This window comes from Pteropus alecto, unplaced genomic scaffold, assembly GCF_000325575.1.
Source record: "Pteropus alecto unplaced genomic scaffold, ASM32557v1 scaffold12, whole genome shotgun sequence".
Classification (NCBI taxonomy): Eukaryota; Metazoa; Chordata; class Mammalia; order Chiroptera; family Pteropodidae; genus Pteropus; species Pteropus alecto.
This window is the reverse complement of record NW_006432669.1, coordinates 3,109,028-3,126,305: the sequence shown is the minus strand read 5'-3', so window position 1 is coordinate 3,126,305 and position 17,278 is coordinate 3,109,028. Positions and strand designations below refer to the sequence as shown.

Genomic DNA, 17,278 nt, shown 5'->3' with positions numbered 1-17,278 from the left:
TTGATATTTTGCTCTTTTTCTTTTTATACATACACACACAAATTTGGAATAATACTATACCTATTCTATCTTTTATATACTTTTTTTTTATTTCAGGATAATTATGGATTTAAAGGCAAGTGGAGAAAATGGTACAAAGAGTTCCCATATACCCCACACTCAGTTTCATCTTATTATCTTTTATTAATACAGTGCATTTGTCAAAATTAATGTATCAATATTGATACCTTATTGTTAACAAAAACCATACTTTATTCAGATTTCCTTAGTTATTTTCTAAATTCCTTCTGTTTCAGGATCTGATCTAGGCTACCATATTATATTTAGTTATCATATCATGGTTGAGATAATCTCCCAGACTTTTCTTGTTTTAGATTACTTTGACAGTAAGGTGCTAGGCAGACATTTTGTAGAATGTCCTTCAATGGAGATTTAGCTGACATTTTTCTCATTAGTCTGGAGTTTTAACATGCACATATCCTCAACCCAGAATTGACAATTGTCATGACTTTTTGTGATATTTAATTATTTTAAAAACAAATAGAATTGAAATTAGATTCCCTTTTTCAGCATCCTTACCTACAGTTTTACAAACCTCCCTGACTCATAGATGCAACCCTCTTAAATTCAGTGTGGAAACTTCCATCTTTACTGTTTTCTTTTATATGTGTATACATGTCAGGAAATTATATGTATTTTATGTGAATTTTAAATTTTTTCCATAAATGTATCATACATACATCATTCTGTAACTTGATTTTTTTCATTCACCATTGTTTTTGAGAACCATTTGTGTAAACCTACGTAGACCTAGCCTGCTCATTTCTTTTAACTGCTACTTAGTATTCTATAATATGACTATAGTGTATTTTAACAATTACTTTCTCATACATTTGTACAAGAAACTCTAATGTGTACACTTCAAGGTAGGATTGCTGGTTTGTAGGATATGGATCTTCTAATGTGATTGTAACAGTTCACACTGCTGCAGCATCAACTAGCATTGGAGACTTACATTTTTTCCTTAACTTATGGAAGTAAAAGTAAATCTCATTGGTATTTTATTTTGAATTTCTCTGATTACAAAGCGAACTTGAACATGAGCTCCTGTATCCATTAGTCATTCGGTTCCCTTTACTGTGAATCGATGGTTCATTTTTTGGCCCACTTTTCTACTAGGTGTTTCTGCCTTTTTCTTTTATTAACTTGAGAGCATTTTTAAAAACATATTCTTGGTAATAATCCTTTTCCTATTGTATATGTTATAAATATATTGCTCTAGTCTGCTGTTTGTTGTTTAGAATTACTATTATCTCATTCGTCATTCAGAAACTCACATTTTGACATAGTCAAAGTTATCAGTCTTTCCAGGTATAGTTTATGCTTTTTTGTATAGTACTTAAGAAGGTTTTCCCCACCTGAATATCATAAAAATAATCCCTATATATTCTTATGGTTGTTACAAATACCAGGTCTTTAATCTACATGAATTTTTTTGTTTTGTTTTTCATGTGTGATGGATTTGTTAATATTAACTTGGATTTTTTACATCTATGTTTATAATGAAGCTAGCATATAGTTATCTTTTTTATACTGTCTTTGACTGGTTTAGGAATCAAATTATATGGTCTCATAAAATAAATCAAATGGCTTTGTCTGTCTACTCTCTGAAACAGTTTATATAAAATAGGAATGATCTGTTCCTTGATCATAGTAAAACCTAGCTGTAAATCTTTCTAGCTCTGCTTCCATATTAGACTATTGATGCAATCCCTTATTTGTTATTACCATATTAGCAGCAGGTAACACACAGTGCCTGGCCTCTGTTCTAATCTAAGCACTTCAACAACTAATACCCACTTAATCAACACAACAGTCTTATGATCTAGGTGCAATTATCATTCCCACCTCACATAGAAAGAAACTGAGGCAAAGAGGGGTTAGGTAGCTTGCTCAAGCTCACACAGTAGTGACAGAGCCAAAATCAAACCTAGGCCGTTTGGCTATAGAATCTGTGCTCTTATCCACTAGTGAAAATTTTTTATTTCTTTGGGGTAAATTATGTTAATTTATATATTCCTAGAAAATTATATCTTTCAAATTTTCAAAATTCTTGGCATAGGGTGTTATAATATTCACATATTTCGAAACCACTATTGTATGTTATTTATCCCTAATACATAATTGTTTTATTTCTTTTTTTCTTCATTAGTATTACTAAAACTTTCTTCTACTAGATTTTTCCCGCAAAAAGCCAGATTTTAATTAAAACGTCTAGATTTGCTTTAAAATAATACAGTAAGAAATATAAGAGTGAGTGATAGTATATATGAAACAAGATTGCCCATCGCACAGGAATTAGTGAAGCTTAGTAAAGAAGGGTTTATTTTACCATTCTCTACTTTTATCCACATTTGGAAATTTCCATAATAATAATAAAAAAAATCAGACCTTATTTTTTATTAATATGTACTTCCTTTATTTTCTAATTCTTTTTTGTTTTTTTCTCAGTTCTTTAGTTTCAGTTAAATGCTTGCTTAAATAATTTGTCTTATTTTTTTAGCATGCATTTTTAAGCTGTAAATTTCCCTGTAAATGTCGATTTAACTTTATTCTACAAGTATTTTATTATGTAGTGCTCTTTTCTAATTAAAAAAATGTGATTTTCTTTAAGCCATGAACTTTTTAGAACTGTGTCCATAAATGTATCTTTATCGTATCAATTATTTCAAATTTGTACAGACTTGCTTTGTGCCTATTATTAAATTATATTTGCTGTTTTTTTTAAAAAAATCTAATTTCTAATGATTTCATTTTTCTGATCAGTTTTTGAAACACATATTAAAGTCTCATTTAGTTGTGAGTTAAAGAAATTAGTAAATTTCTCTCTGTAATTCTTTCAGTTTTATTTTTGTATTTCAAAGTTACACTAATCCATGCCTACTCATTCATAATCATTATATCTTCTTGGATTCTTTATTTTGCTACTTTTATAAATATGTAATAGCCCTACTTTTAGCCTTAAATTCTGTTTTTTATATGAACACTGCTATTCTAGGTTTATTTTGACTATTAATTCAAAGCATACATTTTCCTATTTTTTTACTTTCAAACATTCTATGTTGTTTCATTTTAAATGTGTCTCTTTTATACAATGTATAATTAGATTTTTTAGGTCTTAGTCTTCAGTAATAAATTAATTGTATATAATTAAGATTAATTATATTTTTGAGTGTATAGGTACCATCTTATTTAGTGTTTCCAATTACCATGTTCTTTTTTTTTTAGTCTTCCTCTTCTCTTGTCCTCTGTTGATTTAATAGTATCGTTTATCCTCTTTTCTTCCCTTTCACTAATTCAGAGTAATGGATGCTATTTTCATTTAAGAAGATACCCAGATGACTTTTAACTTTACCTTCTAGTGGAATGTAAAGTTAATACCTCTAAACTCCTCCATAACAAGATAAGGACTTGAACATACTTCAGCTTTCTTCTAAATGCTCTCATCTTGTTGTGTCATTGTTGCCCATCTAGAGGGTGTCAGCCAGCTCAGGGAAGTCTGCTGGGTGCCTCTCATGGCTGCCACGAAACGTATTTAAAGTATACTTTCTTCAAGAGTCTCCATCCCAGCGCCCAAATAAAAACAAAACCTTCTCTCTCCATAAAACAGCAAGTAGTAGACTACTCACATCTAGAGAAAGTATTAAGCTTTCCCTTAAGCAGTACTGTAGAATTCAGAACCTAGCACAGCTCTTATATGCACCCATGAGTATTTGTTGACTAAATTACGTCTTTTTTTTTTTTTTGGCTTAGCCAGTGGGAGGTCCTCCAGGCAAGGCCAGCTTTTTTCATTTTTAAGCATTAGATAGATTGAGGCATACAAATTGGGCCTAGGGAACCAGGCCTGTGCTGTCCAGCGACTGCATCGAATCTCCTAGACGTTCAGTGAGCGGGTACAACCTGAGTGCTGTGCTTCACTCACTTCTGGTCTCGAGTGAGTGTATGTGACGGCGAAGGCTGACAAAACCATTTTCTAGTATCACGTCATTTGATTCTTTTCCTCTCGTGAGGTGTTATGTGTCACTCTTTATTAAAGCAAGGTACTTTAGATTTGATATTTCTAATCCTACAACAACACTACAATGTGGACATGGTTAGGTGTCTTTACAGTAAATGGGCTCAAAGAAGTTAAGTAACTTGCCCAATGTTACATAGCTAGTAACTGGTGGTTCTGGGATCCAGACCCAGTGCTGTCTTAGATTAATAGTCCTCAAACCTGGCTAACCATCAGAATCACCTGGATAACTTTTAAAATATTCAAATGATCAGGCCAATTAAATCACTATTCTTGGAGGTGAACCCAGGTGTCTGTATATTTTTTAAAGCTTTTAAATGTCCACTCCAACCCTTTCTCATATTACAGGTTGGGTAACTGAGTCTCAGAGATGGAAGGTTATTGCATCCCACAGCTAACAGCGTTAGAACCAGAGCTCAAGAGTTTCCTAACCTCATATTGCTCCCCGCTTGTTGCACGTCCCCGCCCCCGTGGAGCTTACTTGAAGTCGGCTATTCTTCCACTACTGCCTGCACCACACCAGCAAAGGGAAACGCTCTGCTGGTACAACAGTCCTTGTGCGCCCCCTGGTGGGATAAAACGGTAAGGAGCCATTACCTTGGGCAATACTTAATAGTTAAAAGGGTATGGAGCTTTAGAGACTCCTGTATCCATTAATCCAAATGCCACATATAGATTTATTTAAGCCAGCTGTTGGATGGTGGCACTTGACAGAACCCTTGTACTTTGAAGGAAGAAAACGTAAACACGAAAGCACACCCACTCTGGATTGGTACAGTGTCTTGCCTCTCTCTACCTGAGATATAATTCCAACTTTAAATCATAATAGGCAATCTCTCATGTAAAAACTCAGGGAGAACATTTAAAATTCTTATTATAACTTTTATGAAGGCAGTACAGTCTTGTAGTTCATCTCACAGGTTTTGGAGTCAAACGCACTCAAGGACAAATTCCACAATTTTTTCATCTTATAAACTTTGGTGAGTCACATGGCATCTTTAATCCTCAGTTTTCTCATCTGTAAAATGGTCATTATAGAGCCTAATTCATACAGTTCTTGTGAAGAGTAAATGTGAATGTAAAGTGTTTGGCACTGCACCTGGAAGGTCATGACCTCTCTCCACCCTCACACCCCACAAATGGTTCTCGTTTTTATTACTGAAATAGACCATGTTGCCAGGACTGAAAAGAAACTCTCAAATAGGAAAAGAATGTTTTCTGTTCCATCTCCTATGATCTCTGCTTTGGTGCCTGCTTCTCCATACCCCTCGGAGGGCACCTTCGGCCCTCTTTGCGCTCCCTCCCCCTGCAGCCTTCCACATAGTCTTTCCCTTGTGAAACGGACCTAGAACTCTGATCTTTCCTTCCTCAAAATAGTTTTGGCACATAGCCATATTCTCATTCCTGGGGCATCTCATGTGGAAAGGACGAGAAGATGAGGAGAAACAAGCAAGAGATTTCTCATCTGTAAAATGGTCATTATAGAGCCTAATTCATACAGTTCTTGTGAAGAGTAAATGTGAATGTAAAGTGTTTGGCACTGCACCTGGAAGGTCATGACCTCTCTCCACCCTCACACCCCACAAATGGTTCTCGTTTTTATTACTGAAATAGACCATGTTGCCAGGACTGAAAAGAAACTCTCAAATAGGAAAAGAATGTTTTCAGTTCCATCTCCTATGATCTCTGCGTTGGTGCCTGCTTCTCCATACTCCTCGGAGGGCACCTTCGGCCCTCTGCGCTCCCTCCCCCTGCAGCCTTCCACACAGTCTTTCCCTCGTGAAACGGACCTAGAACTCTGATCTTTCCTTCCTCAAAATAGTTTTGGCACATAGCCATATTCTCATTCCTGGGGCATCTCATGTGGAAAGGACGAGAAGATGAGGAGAAACAAGCAAGAGACTGGAAACGAGTGAGCGACGCAGTAGGAGAGAAAGCAGGTGCCTGTGTTCCCTTGGTGACCAGGTAGAGTGCCTCAAGATGGGAGAAATGATCAACTGGGTCAAATGCTGTAACAGGCTAGGTAAGACGAGAACATAAAATTGATAGATTTAGCAAAGCAGAAGTCATCAGTGACCTTGACAAACGCAATTTTGACGTGGCGGTTGTGAAATTGTGATTGGAGTAAGGAATTTGACACATCGAACATAGACTATTTTCTGTAAAGAGGGCAAAGAAATGAGGTGGTGGCTGGAGGGGGAAATAGCTGATTAAGATGAGAGAAGTAACAGCATATTTATCAATGCCAATGGGAACGATCCAGCGCGAGGGGGAAATTGATGATGCAGAAAGGAGAAGGAAGAAGTGCTAGAGCGAAACCCTTCACAGGAGGAATGGGATTTAGAACACAGGTGGAGAGCCTTCCACAGATCACAGACGTGATTTATTTATGACAATAAGGTGAGTGGCAGCGTTTGTGCCATTAAATCGGAAGGTGGAATGGGAGCCTGTGCAAGTTCTCTTATGATGCGGTGCAATCCCAGTGCAGTGGGAAGCAAAGTCGTCAACGAGAGTAGTTGCCACAAAGTGAAATAAAGTACTATCAATAAAGCAAGTGATATGTTCAATTTTAGAAATATAACTCAAAGAGCAATTGTGATGTGGCCTAGTAGGTAAGAATCTTTGCTAAAAACACTTTAATAATGAGGTGCACATGTAACTTCAACTAAAATTCAAATAATAATAAACACAATATGCAATGCTCTAAATTTTCTTTATTTTCTAATAACCATTTAAACCACTCTACGAAATGCTCTACAACATTATTTAAGAAAACTACAGAATTTAAGGTAATAATTAGACCCTGTTTACCTACCATCAAAACATCACGCAATTGCTTCTTGGCCTTTTGGCTAAGTTTAAGTATAAAACATCATGCAAATACTTATTTTCTTAGAGGATATTTAGCTTTGTGGAATTACTTACAGGTGATGGTACATTTTAATTCCATATACCGCAATGAGAATTTACCCAATTTAACTCTCTAAAATAAAACAACATACATTTCTTTCGAACCATATTAAATTTTGTTTTTGTTTTTTTTTTCCAGAAGTTAAAACTAAGCTCTATTTCCTTTCCCCAGTCACAGCTTTGATCATGCTCACAGCAGATTTGTACAAAGTATACTGACAACTCAGATTTCTCATGTCGTGATGCCAGCGGTTCACGTCATTACAGGTAGAAGAGAGAATTGGCTAATTCCAGACTTGGTTCTTTATGAATGCTTTGTGCCACCAGGAAGGTCAGCTTGTGGGCATACTGACATGGTGCTGGGATACTGATTAAGCCCTGGGGAAGAAAAAGTACAAATGGTAATTAAGAGGATAATCTGTTCTTCAAACTGATTTTTTTTTCACTGAGATTTTTCATCTACTAGTTACATATACAACAGAAAGTGTTAGTGAGTAAACAGTAACTAGACTCAACCAACGAAGGACACCTTTGCTCTTTGGAAACTTAAGTTCACTGAGCAGAATGGGGTGGGTGGACAGTCTGCCTTCACGGTGCTGGGAGCTGGGAGCCATCACACTTAGGGCTAATCTATGTTCCTATGACTAATATTACGAGGGGCTCAGAGCAAACCTCGGCCTTGGACTTTGAGAACTTGGCCTCAAGCACGGGAACACAGAACAGAGCCGTGCCCGTTACTTCCCCATCAGAGGAAGTCTGGGGTGGCTTCAACTTCCTCAGCGTAACGTGGGAATGACAGTACCCTGGATTCCTCCCAGGCTCGCACAGGATAAAGTATATATCAAGCCCTCTGGAAATTGTAAATCCCAATGTATTATAACAGTTATTGCTATTTTGTTTCTATACAGACTAGGTTTCTCCAACTGTGGACTCAAAAAGTCATTCATTCATTTGTCTGTTCATTCATTCCTCCTTTGTGAAAAGTCAGGTATTGTGCTAGGGGTAGGTATACAAAAGTGAACTGAGTGACAGTTCCTGAGTTGGGAATCCTGAGTATCAGTACTCACATAAGTAAATAGCTGTCACTCACCGGCCAGTTGTAGTATAGGTGGCACAGTTTGAATGTAAGTCTCTGCATGTGGTCGGGCTTCAAGCCGTTGTCATCATAGATGACATTATAGTAGGTGGGACTGACAGTTCCCCGACAGGCGGCCTGGCTGACCAAGTAAAAGTCATACCTGAGGGACAAAATGAAACGATCGTGTGGAAGGTGGCACACAGAGCAGGGCCAAACCCGAACAACGCACAGTGAATGTTTTGTTAAACATCGGTTTTTTTGGCAGCACTTGCCATTCAGGACGAGTCGCTTCCGAATCCACCACGGTGCCAAGTGGCGGGTTCTGTATGGTGTGGTTCACTTCCGTAAAGAATCGTGACGTGCACTTCTTCCTGACCACGATCACTGACAGTTTGGAGCTTGGAACCAGAAAGACAAAAAAAAAAAAAGAGAGAGAGAGAGAGAGAACTAAAATCAAGCCACACAGTTTTCTATTTCTCTTTCTTGGCAATTTTTTTGATGGGATAGATAGATAGATAGATAGATAGATAGATAGATAGATAGATAGATAGATAAATTCATTAGAGAAAGACTGCAAAAACAAAGAAAATAAAAACCACCTCCAGTCTCTCCTTCCCCAGAGATACATACATTTTTTTTCAGTTAGGGATTATTCTCATTTTAAAAGTGTGGTACGTCCACTCACTTGACTAGTGTATATCATTTAAAGGAGATGGGGAGGGATGGTTGATAAGGCAATGACCTTCAATGAACACTTCTAAAGAAAGATTTTCCAGAATTATCCATGGAGACAAGATTTTTTTTTTTCCATTAGCAATAGTCTATTTTCACTCTTCTCAATTTCTAAATAGCAAAGGGAGAACCACAAGTCCCTCTTACTCCACAAATCACCACTTCTGATCCCTGTAAAACACACGCCTGGTAGGATGAATGGACAGACCAAATATACATTTGAGTCAAATGCTGAATGACCAAGTATTAAAGTCAGCATTTTTAATAAAGCCAAGGCCAAGGCTAAATATTGACCGTCGTGGAAGAACCCCTGAGATGCAAGGGTCACCATGAAATTTAATTATTTGAAAATATATATTAATGTTTTTAGTATTGAGAGTTTTAAAAGTGATGTCATAGTTCAGAAAACTAACTCCTTAGCACTGTCAGCTATCCCTAAATTGCGTACTGAATACATTCACTGAAGGTCAGTGGGAAATGAGATATCTTGACTCTGACAGTTTGGATGCAGCTGAAGGTGATACTGTCCCCCAGCTACTATGCTCTCCCTCCTCTCTACCAGTCACTAATGAGGTCGCGACTCAGCTCCTTTGTAGCTTCTGGCTGCAACGCTGGGCTGATCGTGGTGAATCCTACAGAGAGAGCACTGTGCACTGCTTGGAAGATGCTTTCTGAATAGTTTAAGAAGCCACCTCCTTAAATGATGATCATCCTCCCCGATTTTCCAGCTCTAATATTTTTCTTGCACTTGCCACTCGACATAATCAGAGGAAAATGTGCTGAAACACTGAATCTAGAAATGTGACATGAAGCAAGATGCCTGGTGTTCAAGACGAACTGATTCCCACAGGCAACCAGCGTCCCTAGCACTCGCACGTTCCTTCGGCACCTCGTATAGCCCCCAGCTGCACATCAGTGTCCGTACTTCAGAGGCTCCAGCCCTGTGTGTGGATTTGGGCCTTGAATTTGAAACCATAGCTTGTTTTTTGCCCATGGCATGTTAATATATATGAATGTCTTCACCTGGCAGCCTTTTTTCTGCTGAATCTCAGTGTTATTTGCTCTGGAGGATGTCACCTGCCTTCCTCCAGGTGCTCCCACCCGGGCCCCCAAACCTCACATCACCCAGGCTATTTATATAAGACCATCCTGACCACACTGCAATCTAGGGAAAATCAGTCCATTCAGCTATACTTGAATGATGCAGAAACAGAGTAAAACTTAACTGCATGAAAAAAAAATGCTGGCATAGAATAATTTTAATAGTTACGATGAATGTGCTATAATTGGGAGTGTGGAGAAAGAACAGTTTAATACCTGGTGTTTGAACTTGCTTCTGCCACACTGCTCAGCAGCTGTGGGACTTCGTACTCAATAAGTGTTTTCAGCTGACCGTCCCCTACGCCGTCACGATATACAATGATCCGTGCTGGCAAACCATGATTGTGCTTGTACCATTTGTTGAGTGCTCCTGCAGAATTTGGTGTTAGTAAGAAAAGAATGACTTGTCTGATGCCAACAAAGAATAAAATTCCAATATATTTCGATGCTAAAATAGTAAGTTTGCTATTTCCTGCAAAATAGGATAATATCTAACTTGGATGTATGTGCAATAATATAAACATGGATAACTTTAGAGGACATTCCTGCACCTCTATTATTTAGGAATCATAATGGTTTCCATGGCATAATATATTCTTAAACTCAGTATATATCTTTAGAAAAATTTTAATATTTATGCAATAAATTAAAATTTAATTCATGCAATAGATATACAAATTCCCAAAATCAAATTAATATTAATTTAGTTTCCTCAAGCCTTTAAATTCTCTTAATATAGAGTAGACAATTTTATATCATTTTCTTCTCTAATGAACATAAATATAAAAACCTAAGGAAAAGAATTGCCTGTTCTTCTCAATGCATCTCTTTATATGAACTCAAACGATTAGATTCCAAGTCTCACAGACAATACAAACTGAGAACACTCCCATACATTCTAACTAGAAATTGCCTGAAGAGCAGAGACCAGAAGGTAACTCTTACCCAAGAGAAACTTCTCAGAACTACTAAAAAACAAAACAAAATAGGTTTTGAAGTGAGGGGAAAGTAATATGATACAATAATTCTTTTCATGTATATTTTGTATAATTGTTCTAGAAGAGTTTATTGTACAGGAAATTCAATTTAGTTCAATGGAAGATGATCACATATGTAAGTCCACTATCAACAAGTATCATCACCAAATTCTCTTTTTTAGGAAAAAAAAATTTACAACCCTCCCCCTCCCACCGCCCCCGGCCAAAGTTTGCAGATAGGAAAATTCAGGTTAGGAGAGGGAGTGAGATGCACTAGCACACCACAAAGGGGTGGCAAAGCCAGATCTGTCAGGGATGGTGAGGGAGTGGGAACACCGGACCCCTCTTTCCACCACATCTGGCTATGAAGGGGGCACCCCTCCTCCTCGCCTGCCTTCTTCCCCATCCTCTCCTGCTATGCCACACTTCATCTGCCAGCATATCCTGTCCCAAAGGTTTCTCTCCTATTTCTAGACCTAACACTGCTATGTCGTAATACCAGTTCCTCTAGGGTAGGTTTCTTTTGGCCTTCAAACCACTTGCCAGAGCCACTAGCAGCTATGAAAAACTCTCCCTCCTCCTGGCTTTCTATTTATCACACACAGAGGACAATGTAAACTCTACAATCTAACTGTTAGCCTGAGTCAGGACACAGCTTTAGGGTCTCCAGCTCACTCCCAGTTGATTCAGGCAGGCCTGGGGAGTTTGCTTTCTCCTATGTGGTCTGGTATACGCTTGTGGACTTTGGGTCTGAAGAAACAGTCCTTGGAGCCCACGCCCACTACGTTTTTCATACCGATCATGAAAACTTTTAAGCAGTCTGCAACATCAGTTGTTGTTCTCTGAAGGATACAGCGGGAAAACCACCTAAAGTAAGCAAAGAACAAAAGTAGAGTTCAACTTTAAACCTTCTACTACAAACATGCATTAGGATTAAATTAAGAAAGAGACATTATGAATAAAATCAATGTTCATAATTCTATATATGCTAGATCATCACAATTGTATTAAAAAGCTCCCTCCTACACCCAGAACGAAATTTATTTTAAAGAGCAACTCAAGCATTGTGCTGGCATCAGACACATCTGGGTTCAGATCCTGGCTGGTATACTCATCAGCTCTGTGACTTTGGTGTGTGAATCTAAGCTTCAGTTTCTTCACCTATGCCAAGGAAATTTACAAGATGGTAATGCAGTCACTACTTCATAAAGTTGTTATAAAAATTAAATTAGATAATTATGTAAAGTCCTTAGCACAGCACTTGGCACATAATAAGCACTAACGGAAGAACTATGTTATTATTATAAAGGAATTTACTAGTTTAGCAAATAGATCTACTTTCAATATATTCAAAGATTTCTCAAGCATAAACTCCCACTTTTAGAGGTGAGCCTTTTAGATTTAAAATCTTAACATGATTAATTTACTTAGATTTCAGAAGCAAGTTCTCTTGCTAAAGTCGTTAATTAAAAGCACTTAGAAAATGAAAGTCATGACTTAGTGGTAAGTATGTGTCAACATTATTATAGTTATCTAAATATAAGCAACAATAATGATGCAATTAGGAATACTGCTGACCAGCTGGTAGTCCTTTATCTGCTTAAGGAAGTGACACACATAACAGGGCTCTCATATAGCCTGGAATGAACTCAGAAGCATGCTGCTACTTTTCCTGTTTCTCACAATTCCAAATATGTACCTGACCATAAATGTAATGGAGCAAATCAAACGGCTTCAGTCGAGGAAGAAACATTTTTGCAAATAGCTCCTACAGCCTCAAAACATTGTTTAGATACAAATATTGAAACAATTCTAAGAACTACAATTTAACAAGCACTACTACCCCCGTGTTTGTAACGGTGTTTAACTGTAACAACTTTAACGGGTCATCCCTAATCCTGCCTGTGGTTTTAATAGCTGTGTGAACAATCACCATATCAAGTGTCTGTGAGAGTTAAGAATAATAAAACAATAATGAGCATGTATTGAGCATTTATACAGAATAAGTAAATGGCAGACAGGATATAATTCAGGAAATCTGATTCTCAACTGCTGGCATCATGTATGTAAGGTTCCTAGTACAGTGCCTAATACAGTGCAGATGTTCAGAAAATAAATTTCTACACGGCCATCATTTTAGGAATATGACTGGCATATGAGTAATAGCCTGTCCTAATGCATGTATAAAAATAGTTTTTTAATGAGATTACATATTACCCCAATAATATCAATCACATTTATATGTGTAAGTATTATGACCATAAACATTCCTATTTTAAAAATGAGCGAAGAATACAAATTATTCCTTGCTATATAGTTAACCCACGATTAATAGTCAAATAACGGAAGAATACGTTAGGGTAATTTTAAAAGTACCTGGTGATTCTGGGGTTGATACTGGCCACAAATCCAACCACCAACATTCCCTTGTTGAATGCATCCTTACAGACATCAATACCAACTACCATCAGGGACTTTAACTGTGAAATTAAATTTTTCATGATTTAATGGAATGAGGTGTTATTTCCCCCAAATAATGGCTTAATATGAAGTTTTTAAAAAACTGTCCTTAATTATTTAATTATGCAAGTTAAGCTATGTGCCAGGATACATGTCCAGATGAGACAGATTATTAAACTAGAAACAAAAGAGACTTAAAGATAGAGAGAAAGATGTGGTCCACACTTTGCTTAGGAGACTCACTATAGTCCAAATAGCCACCATCCTTTGCGGAGGTGGCCAAGGGCCATCAGTAGCTCAAGAGATTCTGGGAAAGTGGCCAGTCCCTTTATCCCTTGCCTCTGGGCTGAAGAAATTTGAAGAGGAATTCCATTCCCCTTTCTTCAGATATCTAAGAAATCCTCAATTGGCTACGTGCCTCCAGGAGGGGCTAATGTCATATGCCGGGTTATAGAAACATAAGAAAATAAGCAACATTCTCTCATTTCTCATCCCCTCACTTCCTCCCAGAGTGGCCATATTTCAGGAAAGAGAAGAGGGTTTTCTCAGTTCCCAACATATTTGGAGGTTTGGATCATAGGCTTTGCCAGCTCCCCAAGGTCTGGGGAGGCCCTAAGCAGGGAAAAAGGCTACTCTGAGAGTTAACACCTTCTGAAAGCAGGTAAAGGCAAAGGCCGTGGAGCATAGATTTTAAATAGCGGTTGAGTGGCTCCAAATCAAGTTCTTCCAAGTCTATGCCGAATTAGACTCTCTTTCACGAAATATTCTGTTACCGGCTCCTTGAGAACAAGGGCCCACCTCGCCTTCTGCAAACCCTCATGGTGGGCTTGTATAATACCAGCACCCACAGCAGACAAACAATGAACCAACCCAACAAACAAACAAATCAAATACTTGTGCGATCATGTAAAAATAGCTCCTACTTTGACTTAATTTTTTAAAATTACTTGACTGATTACTGAAAGGAAAAGAGAAACAAATTCCTCACAGGGATCTCCACAGCCCACAGCTCGCCTCCGAGTTTACAGGTCATTTGCATGGCAATCTTGGTGGCCAGAGTCATCATCATTCCCTGTTTATTCAAGGTCCGAACAAGCACACACTGGCTCGGGACTGGAAAGTCGGAGCTCAAATATTTTTTAATGGAATCATAATAGTTTTGCTGATTAGAAGGCAGAATACACATTACCTAAGAGCAAAAAAAAAAAAAAGATAATTTACTTATGCTTAGCTTTTAAAAAATAAATGAATACATGAATTCTCCAAACATCTTTTGCCCTTGAGTTTCTGAGCAGCAAACATGAACATGCCTATATGGCTTTGAACTTTCAAATGGCCTTTAAATCACTGACAATTAATCAAAGGTCATTTGAAATGCCTTCTCACCAGCCATCAACTCCACCAAGCCTCACTCTAATCCTACCCATCTCCCTTGGCTTTCCCTTCCTCCTCACTTCTCTACTGATTTCATTCTGTTAGTTTCCACAAGTTCCTCTCTAACCTAGCTCTTTCTCCAGCTACCTCCTCCTTCTTTGCCGTGACCTTTTCCTGTGGCTCTCCAGCTCCTGTCCCCAACTTCACCTACAGATAAGCAAAGTGGAGAATTAGCTTACACAGTGAGCTTTTTCCCAATAGGCACTGGACAAACAAAAAAAAAAAATTTTTTTTTTTTTTCCATTTACCAGGACTTGAGATTGGGATATGGGAAGAGGGAAAATAAGGAGAAAGAAGCTTCAGGTCCCCTAGTATTTTAATTCCACCCATTTCTGTCACTGTCCCTACTTCTTTTCAGGTATTTTGCTCACAGAAGGACCTCTCCTGGCCTACTTCCTATCTTTTATTGTCTACCTTCAAAAACCCCCAAATTATAGAAAAGATAGGCACTATCATGATTAGCAAAAAGAAAAAAAAAAGTGAGTTTTTTACCAATAGAACTGTCAAAATAATGTCAAGGGCTAAAATTATTTATACTTAAATTCTCTTAGGGGCCTTCCTTCCTTTCTTCATATGAGTTTGGGGCCAAGCAAGGTAGGTGGCGGTACAAGGCAGTGGCCCAATGAGGCCAGGGCCAAAAGAAGGTGGGAGCCAGTGATACTGGTTACACCTCAGGGATGGAGAATAACAGCAGCCATGTTTCTCACTATCAGGGAAGGGGGAAAAATATGGAAATTAAGAATGCTTTCCTGTGGTGTTAGATTGGAACTAGAAGTGTGAACACATGTTTTTAATATAGATAGATACATCTAGTAATAAAACAGATGTAATTGTGCATTACATATATAGGAGTATGTATACGTAGACATATAAATACATATATTTCCTAGCTTTGTACATTGAGAAAGCCTGGGAGCAGTGACACCCCAGTAGCCAATAAGCACATCCAATGCTCAGATCTTAATTTCTAAATGCTTTTCTCTACTCCAAAGAATCAGGGCTCACTGGAGAAATATCTGATTCTGGGGCCAGGTAACAAAACTTCAGGGTTAACCTGGAAAATCTTATTGTACTAGACAATAAGGAAGCGGTCCAAATAAGATGGAAACATGTCAAAAAGACGCAGAAGTCAAGCCTGAATGGGGCTCCCACTGGCAAAGTCAGGGACAATTTGGGGAGCAAAATAAATAATAGTAGTAATGGACTATAAATTAGTAAATAAAATAGGCATCCATGAATCCATATTGATATAAATAAATGAATAAAGAAATGAGAAGAAAAACCTCTTCCTTATATTATGCCATCTAATAAATGTAGAGGGAAGTACAGAATTAGAAAGCCACCTTTTGGTAACCATCAAAGTTTGATGAGAATAAGATATTTACAAAGTCTCAAAGTATCTCCCTACCAAAAAATAAAAACTAATTACAAAGAGAAAAAGAGCAACTTTACAGTGAAAAAAACTTGACTGAGGTATCCCTTATTAAGATGCAGTAAGAACACAGAATCATTGCTGTGGTGATTCTGCTGAAAGTGCATAACCCGAATCCTAAGAAAATATCAGACAAACATAAATTAAGGGACATTATATAAAACAACTGGTCTACAGGTGGCTTCATAGGTAAATTTTACCAAACATTCAAAGAAGAATCATCAACTATTCTTCTCAAACTATTCTAAAAAATTCAAGAAGAGGGAAGGCTCCCTAACTCTTTTTATGAGGCCACCATTACCTTGGTTCCAAAACCAGGCAAAGACATTACAAAAAAAGAAAACTATAGGCTAATATCTCTTATGAACATGGATGCAAAACTCCTCAACAAAATATTAGCAAACTGAATTCAGCAATATGTTAAAAATATCATATACCATGATCAAGTTGGATTTATTTCTAGGAACCAAGGTTGGTTCAATACCCGCAAATCAATTAATATGGTACTCCACATTAACAAATCGAAAGATAAAAACCATATGATCATATCAATAGATGCAGAAAAACCATTCGACAAAATCTAGCATCCATTTATGATGAAAGCTCTAAAGAAATTGAAGAGGATACAAGTAAATGGAAGTAGGGTAGGAAAAATCAACATTGTTAAAATGGCCATACTACCCAAAGCAATCTATAGATTCAATGCAATCCCTATCAAAATACCAATGGAATTTTTCAGAGAGCTAGAACAAACAATCCTAAAATTTATATGGAACCATAAAAAATCCCTAATAGCCATGGTAATCTTGAGAAAGAAGAACAAAGTTGGAGGTATCACACTACCTGATATCAAACTATACTACAAGGCTACAGTAATCAAAATAGCATGGCACTGGCATAAAAACAGATACATTGATCAATGGAACAGAACAGAGAGCCCAGAAATAAATCCATGCTTATACGCTTACTTAATATATGAAAAAGGAGGTAAGAATGTACAATGGGTAAAGACAGTCTCTTCAATAAATGGTGTTGGGGAAATTGGACAGATACATGCAAAAAAAAAAAAAAAAAAACCG

General features: G+C 37.4%; 1 protein-coding gene across 1 annotated transcript in view; it reads right to left on the bottom strand.

Moving 5' to 3' along the window:
- Window positions 1-7,246: 7,246 nt before the first annotated feature.
- The window catches only part of PIWIL4 (piwi like RNA-mediated gene silencing 4), a 41,462-nt gene continuing 31,430 nt past the window's right edge, over window positions 7,247-17,278 (bottom strand). Inside the window, exons 14-20 of the mRNA XM_006907483.1 lie at window positions 14,322-14,522; window positions 13,250-13,353; window positions 11,670-11,740; window positions 10,113-10,266; window positions 8,336-8,461; window positions 8,076-8,223; window positions 7,247-7,363 (exon numbers count right to left, since the gene is read on the bottom strand). Of these exons, the coding sequence (XP_006907545.1) occupies window positions 7,247-7,363; window positions 8,076-8,223; window positions 8,336-8,461; window positions 10,113-10,266; window positions 11,670-11,740; window positions 13,250-13,353; window positions 14,322-14,522 (921 nt within the window). The remainder of the gene's footprint in view (window positions 7,364-8,075; window positions 8,224-8,335; window positions 8,462-10,112; window positions 10,267-11,669; window positions 11,741-13,249; window positions 13,354-14,321; window positions 14,523-17,278) is intronic.